Source organism: Macrobrachium nipponense, chromosome 9 (genome assembly GCF_015104395.2).
Source record: "Macrobrachium nipponense isolate FS-2020 chromosome 9, ASM1510439v2, whole genome shotgun sequence".
Classification (NCBI taxonomy): Eukaryota; Metazoa; Arthropoda; class Malacostraca; order Decapoda; family Palaemonidae; genus Macrobrachium; species Macrobrachium nipponense.
This window is the reverse complement of record NC_061110.1, coordinates 89,611,803-89,629,302: the sequence shown is the minus strand read 5'-3', so window position 1 is coordinate 89,629,302 and position 17,500 is coordinate 89,611,803. Positions and strand designations below refer to the sequence as shown.

The 17,500-nt window shown below is 38.0% G+C and overlaps 1 protein-coding gene across 10 annotated transcripts in view; it reads right to left on the bottom strand.

The window, feature by feature from the left end:
* Positions 1-17,500, bottom strand: part of LOC135218566 (sodium/potassium/calcium exchanger 2-like) — a 490,480-nt gene that overhangs the window by 241,166 nt on the left and 231,814 nt on the right. For 8 of the 10 annotated variants that reach the window (XM_064254943.1, XM_064254946.1, XM_064254942.1 and 5 more), the window contains exon 2: positions 6,361-7,326. In XM_064254943.1, coding sequence (XP_064111013.1) covers positions 6,361-7,254 — 894 coding nt within the window. In that variant the 5' untranslated portion in view covers positions 7,255-7,326. The remainder of the gene's footprint in view (positions 1-6,360; positions 7,327-17,500) is intronic. The other 2 variants (XM_064254950.1, XM_064254951.1) reach the window with 1 other exon arrangement.

Here is a 17,500-nt window from a genome sequence, read left to right as displayed (position 1 = left end):
CAGTAAGTGTCACTTAGGGCGTAATAGCCAAGTGATAAGCAAATAAAGAAAGATACCTATGGATCTCGTGGGAATGTTGGACAGAAATGACACTGACGTCCTGGAAAATTATGAACGGCAAGAAACGTGTTTTAAATGATTGTCGCTGCTATAGCAGATTCACATCATCCATGCATTTGATGTCTAGACCAGTCCCTTAAGACGCTCCTGATTGGCTGTTGATAAGCCAATGACAGGGCTAGAAACTCTCAGTCTCTCGAGAGAGAGTTCATATAGGCAGGGTGAATGTTCCACCTCTCTTTAGAGTTACGTCTTTCAAATGTATCAATGAGGAGAGGTGGAACATACATCCTGCCTATGTGAACTTTCGAGAGAGAATAAGTGTTTCCAGCCCTGTCATTTGCTTATCAACAGCCAATCAGGAGTGTCGTAAGGGACTGGCCTAGACATCAAATGCATGGTTGATGTGAATCTACTATACTTCAAGTTAACTCAAACAATCCAAAAGCATTGCTTCCTCGCGCGTTACACGAACTAAAGAAATGACAAGATGAAGTTGACGGTATGGCACAACCATCTTCGATATTGACCGGCACACTGTGGAACCTATAAAGAGGAGCTTTGTCGTTCCATTTACTAAAAGAGATATTTATGACACTCGAAGGCCTCAATATATCCGCGGCTGCCAGGACGGAACAAACATTGCAGCGTCTTCCAAACAGCCGAAGTTCCCCCCACCACGAAGTTTCCGAGACTTCCTGAAGAAGACGTATCCTTCGAGAGGCCAAATAAACACGGGAAGTTACTGCGCATCATCCTGAAAGCTTAATGCACCAGGCAAAGCTCGACATATCTCCTGGAGAGAGGTTGACTGATCTGTAGCCACGCCGTACCCAAGCAGCCTAGCAGCAGCAGCAGCAGCAGCTAGTTCAGCTTTCCTTCTTCTGTTTGCTTGTCAGGGCAACGTTTTCCCCGATGTATCGATTTCAAATTCTCCAGCCGCGTCTGAGATGATCCGAGGAAGATTCTGACGATTGCGTCTGTCATTTGAGACACTTCGACGTTTAGTTTTGATCTATTTAATTCCATGTCGTGGACAGACTCGTCCATCATGCTTACAATTTAAGCAACATCATGAATTCTACTCATCTACGGGTGTATGCTGGAAATCCCAAAGGCATAACTTAACTTTTGACCGTTCATTCTACGAGTATGTTTATCTCATTCACTGGGTAAGGCAGAAGAATGCTTCTTACTTGGCAAATAAAAACATAGACCAGTCACGGGTCTAAAGATATTTGTCCGAAAACAAAACCTATTGGCTCATGTTCGATTTACGTTAGGCCACCTGCAGGTTTTCCTCCTGTCAAAATATAAATTGTTTTTGCATTTTTTTTTTAAGTGTGGTGTTTTTACTCTGAATCTCTCCACATAACTACGCTCTACATTTTTATCAAAACAGCCATCACTCTGAATGCGACTCTTTGCATAGAAGTTCGGCATCTATTTCTAGTTACTTCAGACTGAAATCTCAACATGTGCTTAACAACAAAATAATCTAATTAGAATTGTCAGTTATCAAAATACTGCATCTGCATTGTACTAGATGTTGATATTCTCCTTGTGAATACAAGCTTGGCACTAATTCAGTAGTCACTTAGCCACACACCAATTAACGTAATTGTATTTTATGGGGGTAATGCCGATTATTTTTATGCCCATCTCGATGTGTGCAGTAATGCCGATAGACAAAGAAGTAATAAACAGCGAGTCGTCGAAATACAAAGAAAAGCGAACAGACTCAAGTTAACTCTAGCAGTCCAGTAATTGTCTAAAAAAAAAAAAAAAAAAAAAAAAAAAAAAAAAAAAAAAAAAAAAAATTTAAAAATCTCGTACGTATATACCATCATACATTCTCTGGATTTTAAACTTCTCATCTTGACAATCCAAGATTCCATCCCAGCGCCACCCCCCACCCCCACCTCCCAACCGCCCCTTTTCAAGACTGATATAAAATAACAATTTGCATTTTTAATCTATTTTATACGTGCTTGTGTATAACGAACTCTGATGTAGCCACTAATATCATAAATCAAAACGCTAAGAATATGATTTCTATTAGACTTATAATAATAATAATAATAATAATAATAATAATAATATAATAATAATAATAATAATAATAAAATAATAATAATAATAATAAGGGGAACCGAACAGATTCCCGAAAGCCATTTTGCTGTTTTTAAATTGAAATATATGTACATTTACATAGCTGTGGATTTGTTTCTCCATTTGAAGACTCGTGCTACTATGAGGAATTTTTAAAATAATAATAATAATAATAATAATAATAATAATAATAATAATAATAATAATAATAATAATAATAATCATAATAATAATAATAATAATAATAATAATAATAATAATAATAATAATAATAATAATAATAATAACTTGGCATATGCAGGAGCAAGATTAGTAGCAGAACTGATGGGGATTCGAACACCAACACCACCAGCACAACCAACCCAACAGAACCCAAAACAGCAACCTCTTTGGAAAAGGCGCCTGGAAAAGCAAATCATGGTGATGAGATCTGACTTGAGTAAACTGAAAGAGATGGCAGAAAAAAGGCTAAGAAGCAAGAAAACATGGGAGGAACTCAACGAGAAATACAAAGTACAAGAGAGGGGACTAAACAAAACAATAGAAGATGTAAAACAGAGGCTTAAGGCCAAAGCACATAAGATCCAACGGTACATGAACAGGAATAAGGGATACCAACAGAACAAACTATTCGGAACCAACCAGAAAAGACTATACAGCCAACTAAGAGGGAAAGACAACCACCAAGAAATTCCTGAAGCCGAACCAAGTAAGAGACTCTGGGAAAACATATGGAGCAATCCGGTATCACACAACAAACATCAACATGGCTCCAGGAAGTCAAGGAAGAAGAAACAGTGAGAATAAAACAAAGATTCACAGAGGTCACGACAGACAGTCAGACACCAACTAAAGAAAATGTCAAACTGGAAAGCTCCAGGTCCCGATGAAGTCCATGGATACTGGCTCAAAAACTTCAAGGCCCTACACCCACGAATAGCAGAACAACTCCAGCATTGTATCTCAAATCACCATGCACCCAAATGGATGACCACAGGAAGAACATCCTTAGTACAAAAAAACAAGAGTAAGGGAAATATAGCCAGTAACTACAGGCCTATTACCTGCCTACCAATAATGTGGAAGTTACTAACAGGTATCATCAGTGAAAGGCTATACAATTACCTAGAGGAGACAAACACCATCCCCCACCAACAGAAATGCTGCAGAAGGAAGTGTATGGGCACAAGAGACCAGCTCCTGATAGACAAAATGGTAATGAAGAACAGTAGAAGGAAAACCAACCTAAGCATGGCATGGATAGACTATAAGAAAGCCTTCGACATGATACCACACACATGGCTATTAGAATGCCTGAAAATATATGGGGCAGAGGAAAACACCATCAGCTTCCTCAAAAATACAATGCGCAACTGGAATACAATACTTACAAGCTCTGGAATAAGACTAGCAGAGGTTAATATCAGGAGAGGGATCTTCCAGGGCGACTCACTGTCCCCACTACTCTTCGTAGCAGCCATGATTCCCATGACAAAAGTACTACAGAAGATGGATGCCGGGTACCAACTCAAGAAAAGAGGCAACAGAATCAACCATCTGATGTTCATGGACGACATCAAGCTGCATGGTAAGAGCATCAAGGAAATAGATACCCTAATCCAGACTGTAAGGATTGTATCTGGGGACATCAGGATGGAGTTTGGAATAGAAAAATGCGCCTTAGTCAACATACAAAAAGGCAAAGTAACGAGAACTGAAGGGATAAAGCTACCAGATGGGAGCAACATCAAACACATAGATGAGACAGGATACAAATACCTGGGAATAATGGAAGGAGGGGATATAAAACTCAACGCCGGAAATATGATAAAAGCCATAAACACATGGGCAGTGCCAGTAATCAGATACAGCGCAGGAATAGTGGAATGGACGAAGGCAGAACTCCGCAGCGTAGATCAGAAAACCAGGAAACATATGACAATACACAAAGCACTACACCCAAGAGCAAATACGGACAGACTATACATAACACGAAAGGAAGGAGGGAGAGGACTACTAAGTATAGAGGACTGCATCAACATCGAAAACAGAGCACTGGGGCAATATCTGAAAACCAGTGAAGACGAGTGGCTAAAGAGTGCATGGGAAGAAGGACTAATAAAAGTAGACGAAGACCCAGAAATATACAGAGACAGGAGAATGACAGACAGAACAGAGGACTGGCACAACAAACCAATGCACAGACAATACATGAGACAAACTAAAGAACTAGCCAGCGATGACACATGGCAATGGCTAAAGAAGGAAACTGAAGGAATGATAACAGCGGCACAAGATCAAGCCCTAAGAACCAGATATGTTCAAAGAACGATAGATGGAAATAACATCTCTCCCATATATAGGAAGTGCAATACGAAAAATGAAACCATAAACCACATAGCAATCGAATGTCCGGCACTTGCACAGAACCAGTACAAAAAGAGGCATGATTCAGTGGCAAAAGCCCTCCACTGGAGCCTGTGCAAGAAACATCAGCTACCTTGCATTAATAAGTGGTACGAGCACCAACCTGAGGGAGTGATAGAAAACGATCACGCAAAGATCCTCTGGGACTATGGTATCACAACAGATAGGGTGATACGTGCAAATAGACCAAACGTGACATTGATTGACAAAGTCAAGAAGAAAGTGTCACTCATTGATGTCGCAATACCATGGGACACCAGAGCTGAAGAGAAAGAGAGGGGAAAATGGATAAGTATAAAGATCTTTTATAGAAATAAGAAGGATATTGGATAAGCCAGTGGAAATCGTACCCATAATCATAGGAGCACTAGGCATGATCCCAAGATCCCTGAAAAGGAATCTAGAAAACCTAGAGGCTGAATTAGCTCCAGGACTCATGCAGAAGAGTGTGATCCTAGAAACGGCGCACATAGTAAGAAAAGTGATAGACTCCTAAGGAGGCAGGATGCAACCCGGAACCCCACACTATAAATACCACCCAATCGAATTGGAGGACTGTGATAGAGCAAAAAAAGAAATAAATAAATAAAATAATAATAATAATAATAATAATAATAATCATAATAATAATAATAATAATAATAATAATAATAATAATAATAATAATAATAATAATAATAATAATAATAATAATAATAAATAGCACCATCCACTACTAGTAATATATGTCCCGAAAAATATCCAAAGAATATCTCAATTTTCGTATTTTTCACGTAATCAATCCGAGGTGTGCTATGTCCTTAATTACTTAGAATACAGTGTACTACTATTTCTATACGATGCAATGAAGTATTGAACTGGAAGAATGAATGTAGTGAATTTAATGAAAGTGAATTTTTTGTTCTCCGTCTATGTAAGATTAAACACCAATTGCAGCACAAACTGAATAGGACGTGTGATCAGCTACTTACTGTACACTCATGCTTGTCATTTAGTATATATGGGCCACTTGCACACACACACACACATTTAGATGACTGTAGGTGACACGTAGTACACGTCTACTTATTTAATTGTAATGCGAATGACGTCCACTGTAATTCATTTATCTGTCTGATGAAACATTAGTTGATTACAGGTGATGTTTAAAAGCTACAAGGAACGAAAAGGTTGGTACTTATGCATTCACATCTCATTCTGAGACACAGTTAAGACATAGTTTGTGAGGAAACATCCAGGATTTTAGGACAAATTTACATAATTCTGTGAGTGCATGTCAAGTGTTTACAAGCGAGCCAGTGATATATATATATATATATATATATATATATATATATATATATATATATATATATATATATATCATATATCATATATTTATAGTATATACACAAACTCGCATGCGTGTAAGTATTCATGTATGCATATATAGACGTATGTGTGCATGAGCGGGTCTTCTAACATGATTACATATATATATATATATATATATATATATATTATATATATATATATAATATATATATATAATCACGAGAGGAAGACGCGCACCATCCACCCACACCCCTATCCGTCAATGACGACGAATCGATGAGAGGAAACAAGAGGAGACTGACTGTTTGACTGACTGACTACTGACTGACTGACTGACTGGTCGAGTCAGCTGAACTGAAGAAGAGAATGTTTGTTTTGTGAGGGGGGCGGGGCGGGGCGGGGCAGGTCGGCAAGGTACACAGCACAGTGAGGGCGGGGGCTACTCACGCTCGGCACCAGCTGGTCGGTGGAGCAGACTCGGGTCACCTTGTTGCGGTTGAGTTGCTTCTTGACGAACCTCTCGACCTTCTCGTTGAACTTCATGAAGAGGCAGTAGGTGATATAGATGAGGAACAAGATGAGGGCCTCGTACCAGAAGATGTTGTTGTCCAGGAAGAACACCACCAGCAGCAGGAGGGAGGTGCTGTAAAAAGTCACGTCGCGGAACAGCGGCCACCAAGTGAGGTCCAGCACCGTCTTCGAAAACAACACACACATAGCGATCACAAACAGCACATTGAACACAGCCGAGCCCACGATGGTGCCGATGCCTACGTCGTCGAAGCTGATGAAGACGCCGATGACGGAGGTAAAGAGCTCCGGGGCGGAGCCGCCGGCCGCCATGAAGGTGGCGCCCGCCACGTCCTCCGAAATCTGCAGCTTCTCGATGATGACGTCGAGGGCCGGCACGAAGAACTCGTCGCACACGAGGGCCAGGGCCACGAACATGTAGATCATGCCCATGACGTGCAGGATGATGGCGCCCTGCTTGCGCTCCTCGGGCGTGAAGAGGTCGGGCGGGAAGAGGGGGTCATTCTGGGGCTTGGTGGCATTAAGCTCTTCCACGAGGGGGACGTCAGTCTCCTCCTCCGTGTAGAAACTGGTGGTAGTGGAGACCTGCTTGAGGCTTCGAGTCCGCACCACGTGAGGGTGAGAGAGGCGAGACGTCACTAGGGCGGCGGCGGCGGAGGAGGAGGATGACTGAAAGGACGGTGGCGTGTCCTGCAGCAGGATGCTGACACCTACGAAGGCAAAGGTGAACACTGTCACCCCCACCAGCTGGGGGAGACCGTGCCATCTGCGACGACGGCGTATGGAGGCGTTTTTGGGATGTAATGGCATAGCAGTGGTGGCAGTCAGTCACTGGAGGTGGTGACAGCACTGCCCCCGTGCCCCTTCTTGAATCATCACGCCCTGCACAGGGAGAGAGAGAAGAGAGAACAAGGCGTCAGTCAGAGCAATGGAAGGAACAATTCGAGGCTTTTTCTATTCTCTAAATGTACAGTAATATCACTTCAAATGCAAAGGACAAACAATCACGCCGGAAGCTGAAATCACACATTGCTAACTTATCTGAAATATGTTTATACAATGATTAAAGGCTGAGATTCCAAGCAAATTTGTTAGCAAGATTGAACCCCTCTGTATTTTCAACGATATCACAGCCTCGTTTCAATACACTGACTCCAAACAATAAAATTATTACTCTTTAGGGAAAACAAATGCAGTATTGTGATCAACACTCTTCGTACAAAATTGAAGCAAAAAACCACAACATTAAGAAATATAGTGATCAACAGATATAAGTTAACAATACCAATTTATGAAATGAATTCTACAGCAACATAAACTTCTAGTTTACCTGAATTTGTCATACTCTTCATTTCAATCTGTTTACTTTGGTAACACTAGCAAAATTTATCATCTATTCCATGTTCAAGCATCTTCCACAGTATTCTGATTAATCATTTTTCATTTGCCAATTTTGTACCAGTTTTTATGCTGTATTTCGTTTTGTGAACATTGAAGAACTTTCAGAACCTTATATTCAATATGCTAGAATCTTTTTTTTAGAATGATTTAGTAAACAATTTAGTCTCTTTGATAAATAAATATGTGAAAAAGTGACTATGTAAAACTTCATGTTGAATGCATGAAGGAGTCGAAGGGACATTCGTGAGGAAGTCTGCCAATAAATATGAATGTTTCTCCATGCAAGACTTGTACCGAGTTCCAAAAGTATATAAAAAAAAAAACATTTGAAAACAGTCATAAAATACATAAAAATGGTTCTGAACATTGAAAAAGTCTTAAAATATATATTTTTTAAATTCAGTCATAAATTAAATAAGAATGGTTTTCAAAATTGAAAGTGGTCATAAAATATAAAAATATAAAAAAAGATGGTTTTGAAAATTGAAATTAGTCACAAAATGTAAAAAAAAAAATGGTTTTGAAAAGTAAAAAAAGTCATAAAATACATGAAAAGTGGTTTTGAATCATAAAATATTTTTAAAATGGTTTCGAAAATTGAAGTCATCAAATATTTTTAAAATGGTTTTGAAAATTTAAAAACCGTCATAAAATACATAAAAATAGTTTTGAAAAATGAAAAGTCATATAATATTTCAAAAATGGTTGAAAACTGAAGTCACAAAATATTTTAAAAATGGTTTTGAAAATTGAAAACAGTCATAAAATATTTTAAAAGAGGCTTAAAAAATCTAAAAATGTCATAATATACATAAAAAATGGTTTGGAAAATTGAAAAAGGTCATAACATATTTCATAAATGGTTCATATTCGACTTCGGTTAAGCACCTAACAGGAGAATTGAGACTTATGAAAAAGGATCTTCTTATATAACAGTTTTGCTTTCGAAGCGTTTCCTACATCTCGAGCAAAAAAGAAAGACTTAAGGCTGAAGGCCTCAGACACCGTATCACAAATAATAATAATAATAATAATAATAATAATAATAATAATAATAATAATAATAAAGAACAGAAGATGATTGCGAGAGACATTAGTTGGGCGGAAGATCTGTGTAAAGACGAATATATGAATAATTGTATTTTTGTAGCGTTCATACACACTTTCTCGAATGCATGTTATTGAGAAATATGTAAATATATTTTATTCATTGTTTTGTGTATTCCTATGTATGTGTATATATCATCATCATCATCATCATCAGCCGTTGCTAATCCACTGCAGGACAAAGGGCTAAGAAATGTCCTTCCACTCCCGTCTGTTTATGGTCTTTATATGCCAGTCTATACCCGCAAATTTTCTTAGCTCGTCAACACATCGTCTTCTCTTCCTTCCCCTGCTGGGTTTGCAATCTATAAGGACCCATTCTGTATAATATATACATATACAATTAACGAGAAAAGGTTGACATCCCTATTGGTTTTCTATAAGACGACTCACTGAATTACTAATAATGATATTTCCAAACATGTCTCTCTAGGGGAAAACAACAACTGTCGTTAAGAAATAGAATCTATCCATCATTCAGCCGGGGGGGGGGGCGCATGGAAAGTGCTTGCAACCCCATCCCTTTGGCATAACACCCTCAGAAGGGGAAAAAATGTAAGTTAGCCAAAATACTAAAGAAATACTCAAAACTAAAACTCCATTCGGTGGCAAATGACGTTCAGGCTGTATGACAGATCTGTCAGAATCGTCATGATCGGCAGAAGTGTCGTTCGAATTAAGCTTCCTCTTTGCACGGGGATTCTAGCTAGTCAAGGGCATCAACGCTGCATCGGAAAGATCTAGTTACCTTCCTAACACAAGAGTTGGGAGCAAAGACGCCGCAAAGCTGTGTGCCTGGCAGGTGGAACCAGACATTTACCTGCGAAGGTGATATATATATATATATATATATATATATATATATATATATATATATATATATATGTATATATATATATATATATAATATATATATATATATATATATATATATATATATATACTCGTTGCCTCATACAGCGTAGGTAGGCTTGTTAGGTGACAGAAGGATTTTATTGTTTGTTCGAATAATAGCCTGCTTGTTTTTCCCCGAAGTGAGAGAGAGAGAGAGAGAGAGAGAGAGAGAGAGAGAGAGAGAGAGAGAGCTCTGAGCTTTTAACCGAACAATTTGTTCAGTTCATTCTCTCTCTCTCTCTCTCTCTCTCTCTCTCTCTCTCTCTCTCTTCGTGCTCTGCACGCACCCCACATCAATGTCTGAGTCTTCCTTCTTTTAAGCCTTTTTGTACTATTTTTCTTTTTCCCTCAAAGCTGTTTGGCAGTATGAATATTTTTGTGCTGGCAGCAGACCTCTCTGCTCTGTGGACCTTTGTACAACCTAGATCTGGTCTCACTGTGATTTATCTTTCATTTCTATTTGGAATTGCTGAGCATGAAGGCAGTGGTGCATTTCTTTCCCTCGTTGTCTTTGCAAATTCACTTTCTTCTTCTTCTCCTACTTCGTCTTCTTCTTGCACCAACGTTAATGTTTTTGCTTTTAGTTTTGGGTACATGACTCCAGCATGTTTTGTTCATGTTTTTTGTTTGTTTGTTTGTATGGTGTTTTTACGTTGCATGGAACGAGTGGATATTCAGCAACGGGACCAACGGCTTTACGTGACTTCCGAACCACGTCCAGAGTGAGATTCTATCACCAGAAATACACATCTCTAACCCCTCAGCGGAGTGTTCGAGAATCGAACTCGCGGCCACCGAGGTGGCAGGCCAAGACCAAGCCGATCAAGCCACTGACGCGCCTTGTTCACGTTTTTTTAATTCCGTCTCTCCAAAATGATTTACCATTTGGCTGCTATCAGCTTTCTTGCCAGGTTTCCATTAATAAATGAGACATTTCCGTCCTTCAGTCATGATTCTTCCAAGGTGAAATAATGCTGGAAATTGCGCAATTACACCATGCTTCAAAGCAGACAGGCAGACCTTCAGTAAAATGCAGTGCAAATACGCACCTGACTTTGTTCCGCTTCAAAAACAAATCCTTGAGTAATTCTTTACAGAATGAACGTATTAACATGAAGACGACCTTGACAAAAACAGCGAAGGAATGTCAATTCCCAATACAAGAGAGCTCCATTAACACGCCACATTATTCCTTGATGCATCAAAAAGACTTTCCATTTAACCCTGATACTTCACAAGGACTAAACACTCCAGACAAAAAAAAAAAAAAAAAAAAAAAAAAAAAAAAAAAAAAAAAAACATAGACGAGCAAACTGACAGACAGTTGTAAGAGAATCTTCTAAAACACGCCCTGCTGCAACCCACTTTCCCCCAGCAATGCTAAGCCGTCGCTTTGAGAAGTTTTGGGAAGTCTCTTACTCAGCAGGAAGTCATCCAGTTTCTTTCTGAATCTGTTCTGCTTACTTCGTGATCTATCCGTCAGCTTCCTCCAGTTTGGCTTTCAAATCACGGCTGGTTTTTGCTGTTCTCACTTGACGAGATCGTGGATTTCATTCGCTTGACTTCATTCCATTTCATTCTGACAGGCTCAGTTGATTTCCACTTAATATTGTTATAATTTGTGCCGTTTATGAATAATTATATTAAAATTTAAACAGCCATAGTCGCATTAAAAAATGCCTTTCCATGATTATAATAGCCTTGTAAATGACCTGATAAAGAATGCTACTTATCTCTGCAACTTTGTCAATCGTTCAACTCCTTTTCTCATTTGAAATTATTGAAAGAGTGTTGTCAAAGCAAAAATACCTTTCAAGGAGTATAGAGGCCTTGATAAATTACCTACAAATAATGCTACTTATCTGCTACACAGTAAATCGCTCATCTCGAACTCTCACATAAAATAACGTGTGAACGTCATGCCTAAACAAAACGTCACGTGGGTATATAAAACCCAGCCCATTGTCTTCAGCATATACGCGCTCGCATCCATAACTAGCAGAATTAATGGATCGGATAACGAGCTCGGTCTTAGGTCTTTGTTTCGTGGTGAAATCAGCCGGTGCTCCTGCGAGGGACACACTGCGTGTGAAATGTTCCCCGTGGACTATGTAGAGTCGCCAAAGTGAACACTGCTGTATTTCATCGTGGAGAATGAGCGCTTCTCTTTCAGGAAACCATTCGCCTCATAGAGGAGAATGTTTGGAGCCGTAGAGGAAAATGATATATTGCCAGAGAGAGAGAGAGAGAGAGAGAGAGAACGATAATATCCACAGAGAGAGCAGGGAAGCGATAATTTCCAATTTCCAGAGAAGAGAGAGAGAGAGAGAGAGAGAGGAGAGAGAGATAACAGGAAAACGATCATTTCCCCAGAGAGAGAGAGAGAGAGAGAGAGAGAGAAGAGAGAGAGAGAGAGAGAGTGTTACAAGGATTAGGATTTCTCAAAGACTTATTATAGTCCATCCGAGGAGACATCGCGTGCTCGAGAGAGTGAGAGAGAGAGAGAAAAAAAACGATAATTTCGAGAGAGAGAGAGAGAGAGAGAGAGAGAGAGAGAGAGAGAGAGAGAGAGAGAGAGAGAACGGGAAAACGCTATATTTCACAAGAAAGAGATAGTGAGAAAGAGAGAGAAAGAGAGACCGAAAACGATAACATTTAACCTGCCGAAACACAAGAGATCGGGAAACGGCGTATTCAGAGACATATAAAAAGTGGAGAATCGCGCCCTTAACGAGAGAGAGAGAGAGAGAGAGAGAGAGAGAGAGAGAGAGAGAGAGAGAGAGAGAGAAAGTCCTGCCCTGGGATGAAAACGTTACCAAATCAAATATACTGGCGGGGGACTGGATACATTAAAGTTCCGCAGACTTCAGGACTTTGACAAAAGGGTTTCAAAGAATTCGAGCATCGAAGACGAGAGAAGGATATACGTATATAAGAAATAGATACGCTGAATTACGAAGGGGACTTCCAGGGGGGACTGAAACGGAAGCGGAGGAATTTCCTAAGGCAGTCTCCTTCTATGTTTATAATTTAATTAATTACATTTTTATCTATCGATTTATTAATTTTGTTGGTTTATTCTTTTTATTCTCTAATAGTTGTTCTCTTCTTTCTTTGTTTATTACTTTATGCTACTTCTTTTTATATTGAAAACCATATTCTTTGGAATCTTGAATTTCAAGTCAATGGCTCCTTTGGTGGGTTTGTTTTATCTTCTGAATAATAATAATAATAATAATAATAATAATAATAATAATAATAATAATAATAATAATAAAGTGGAATGGACAAAGGCAGAACTCCGCAGCATAGATCAGAAAACCAGGAAAGAAATGACAATACACAAAGCACTACACCCAAGAGCAAATACGGACAGACTATACATAACACGAAAGGAAGGAGGGAGAGGACTACTAAGTATAGAGGACTGCGTCAACATCGAAAACAGAGCACTGGGCAATATCTGAAAAATCAGTGAAGACGAGTGGCTAAAGAGTGCATTGGGAAGGAAGGACTAATAAAAGTAGACGAAGACCCAGAAATATACAGAGACAGGAGAAAGACAGAAAGAACAGAGGACTGGCACAACAAACCAATGCACGGACAATACATGAGACAGACTAAAGAACTAGCCAGCGATGACAATTGGCAATGGCTACAGAGGGAGAGCTAAAGAAGGAAACTGAAGGAATGATAACAGCGGCACAAGATCAGGCCCTAAGAACCAGATATGTTCAAAGTACGATAGACGGAAATAACATCTCTCCCATATGTAGGAAGTGCAATACGAAAAATGAAATCATAAACCACATAGCAAGTGAATGCCCGGCACTTGCACAGAACCAGTACAAAAAGAGGCATGATTCAGTGGCAAAAGCCCTCCACTGGAGCCTGTGCAAGAAACATCAGCTACCTTGCAGTAATAAGTGGTACGAGCACCAACCTGAAGGAGTGATAGAAAACGATCACGCAAAGATCCTCTGGGACTATGGTATCAGAACGGATAGGGTGATACGTGCAAACAGACCAGACGTGACGTTGATTGACAAAGTCAAGAAGAAAGTATCACTCATTGATGTCGCAATACCATGGGACACCAGAGTTGAAGAGAAAGAGAGGGAAAAATGGATAAGTATCAAGATCTGAAAATAGAAATAAGAAGGATATGGGATATGCCAGTGGAAATCGTACCCATAATCATAGGAGCACTAGGCACGATCCCAAGATCCCTGAAAAGGAATCTAGAAAACTAGAGGCTGAAGTAGCTCCAGGACTCATGCAGAAGAGTGTGATCCTAGAAACGGCACACATAGTAAGAAAAGTGATGGACTCCTAAGGAGGCAGGATGCAACCCGGAACCCCACACTATAAATACCACCCAGTCGAATTGGAGGACTGTGATAGAGCAAAAAAAAAAAAAAAAAAAAAAAAAAAAAAAAAAAAATAATAATAATAATAATTGGGTAGCAATCTCAATCACGAGGGTACAAGTAATGTTCTATAAGGTCCACAATAATATACTGATGGAGGCAGTAGTAAATTTTTTTTTTTCTTTAATAAAGTTTACTACTGCTTCCATCAGTATATTGTGGACCTTAAAGAAGAATAATAATAATAATAATAATAATAATAATAATAATAATAATAATAATAATAATAATAATAATAATAATAATAATAATTGAAAAAGAAACCCACAAAATTACTGTGTACAACGTGTTTACTTATAAGTATTTACATTTTGTGGGTTTCTTTTTCAATCTTCAGAAGAAAACTGAAAGAAGTTTTTGTTTGGTTAATAATAATAATAATAATAATAATAATAAAATAATAATAATAAATAATAAATCAAGAACCGAAACATATGTTCATAAAAGAGAGAGACTGAAGGGAACGAAGCCATAAGGAGAATGGAACGAACCGTTCAACTCTCTTCAACTTTTATGGGAAGCAGAATTGGAAGGCTATTTAGAATGATTGAAAAACTTTCTCCACAACAGTACGACCCACAAAGCAATTGGTAATGCCTCCCCTCGACTGACTTTTAAAAGTTCCATCCATATCAGTCGGTGGGTAAGATCACATGTCAGGTTGTGTGAGTAGAGTTAAATGTGAAATTCACAGTCACAAGAAGACAGTTATGACCATGCCATAACATATTCTACATTTTCCAACCATTATTCATTACCCACCCAAGGTCTATAATAAAGAAGTGAATATAGTTTTCGTCTGCGGTTGAAATTCAACTCATATTCCTTCCCTTCCTTTCTAACGTCTTCTTCAGGTCTACCTTACATAAAGGCATCAAGTACCCAACTTCTATATCGAAATGATAATACAAAAAGACAAGAGTGAAATGAACCGAAACCAAAGGTTGAGATGAAGGAGAGAGACGGTCAGAGAGCATGCGAGGACAGTAATTATATTGTGCATAGAAGGCCTTTTTTTTATCAAAAAAATAGAAATTGACGTGTACACTAACAGGCTTTTCATCTACCATTACGGTAATATACGAGTTATATATATATATATATATATAATATATAATAACACACACAACCAACACACCACTATAATATATATATATATATATATATATATATATAGATATAGTATATAATTATATATATTATAAACATATTACACACATGGGGGGCACACACACATTATTTATATAACTTTATTTATTCATATATAATATATATTATATATATATATATATATAATATACACACACACACACACATATATATATATATAATTATATATATATATATAATATATATATATATATACATATATATAAGCAGGTGGATGTAAAGATTTCGCGTCGGGGGTGGCGGAGGAGGAGGAGGGGTGGGGGGGGGGGTTGCGGGGGCGTCGTTATTAAAAAGTCTACTCTTCCACAAGTATGACGTTATTAATCTTTTTTCTCTACCTTTTTTTTTTTTTCCTGGACGCACGACTTTCAGGTCTTCCGTCCAGTGTTCAGAATATGACACCTGAAAAAAGATTCTCAAAAACGCCAGAGGACAGGGTTAATTGCCAGGGGGCAACGTTCTCTCTCTACTCTCTCCTGTTTCCTCCTCTCTTAATCTTTCTCTCTCTCTCGTCTCTCTCTCTCAAAATCTCTCGTCTCTCTCTCAATTATTAAAATTTTCCCCTTTACCTGGCTGGCAGTTAAGCCAAGGGTAAAGTGGCTTTGCAAGTGTTTAAAGCCTTATCCCCCTAAGCGACTCAAGAAGACGTCAATACCTTTTTTCAGGACTTAAATTTCTCTCTCTCTCTCTCTCTCTCTCTCTCTCTCTCTCTCTCTCTCTCTCTCTCTCTGTTGACTTATCATCTGAGAGCGTTACCCAATTACGTGCTATCGTATTGCGGAAAAGCTATACAATGATTTTGACAGGCTAAAAATAATATTTCCAAAAGAAAATTTGACGGGATGAACGTATTTATTTGAGAGTGAATTTATCGGAAAAAATAGCTTTCTAATTTGACAGGAAAAAATAAAATCGTTTACAGTAAATTTGCCGGATAAAAATATTCTTGAGAAAGTGAATACCTTGGGTAAAATATTCCTTTAACCTTATATCTGACAGAAAAACATAAAAACATTTAACAGTAAATTTGGCAGGATAAAAATATTCTTTTGACAGTGAATTCCCAGAAAAACGTTCTTTTAATCTTAAATCTGACAGGACAAACATATTCTTTTAACAGTAAATGTGACGGAAAAATATAAAGAAAATGATTTTCATGAGACAAAAAAAAAATCAAAGTTAATATCTCAAACGTAAAAAAATCTCAATCCTTGAGATATAGAAAAAATGCTACCAAAACTCCTGGGCCTACACCGGTTAGTTTAAAAAAGGCTTTATATGCAAATAATGATAATATAGAGGATTACCTAACAGTCCTATCTTCGTTTTTGTTTTATCAAGGACGAGGTCCTTTTGTTGGAGGGGCATCTTAGCCTAAATAAGAGTAAGAAAGATCCTCTGTGTTCACTTTTAGCAGGGTGGCAATCCCCTTGGGCTTTCTGCAAGTTAAAAAACCAGTTAAAGAGGCATTGCTGTTCTGAAGAAATTGAGAAAATAACAAAATGGAGATTTCCTGGAAGCCCCCATAGGCTACTCTACTCGGAAACCAGGTTTTTTCTACCTACTACGAAGTCTTGGCTTTGTGTTCTTACAGTTTCCTCGCTAAGAATTCAAAAGTATTTTTACCCTCTTTAATTTTTTTTAATTCATTCTCATTTATTAATCACCCAAATTAAAAAGAAAAAAAAACATAAAATTACCGAGTATAATTTGTTTACTTGTAAGTATTTACACATTATTTTACTTACAAGTAAAAACAAGTTATTTTCAATAATTTTGTGGGTTTCTTTTTCAATCGTCAGGAAAAAACTGGTTTAATTTGGTTTAATCACCTAAATGGTAACTGGAGACACTAATACCTAACTAAACTTCTCCAATTTGTGGTATTATTCAAGTTCCAAGGTTCGCTACTGATCTTTATTTCCAAGACCTTTTACCACTCATTCAAGTCTTAAGACCTTTAAAATTTGTACAACCTTAAGACCCATTTAGCAGTTATCCAAGCCTAACACGCTTTAGCATTTATCCAAATCTAAGACTCCTTTTTGTCTAAA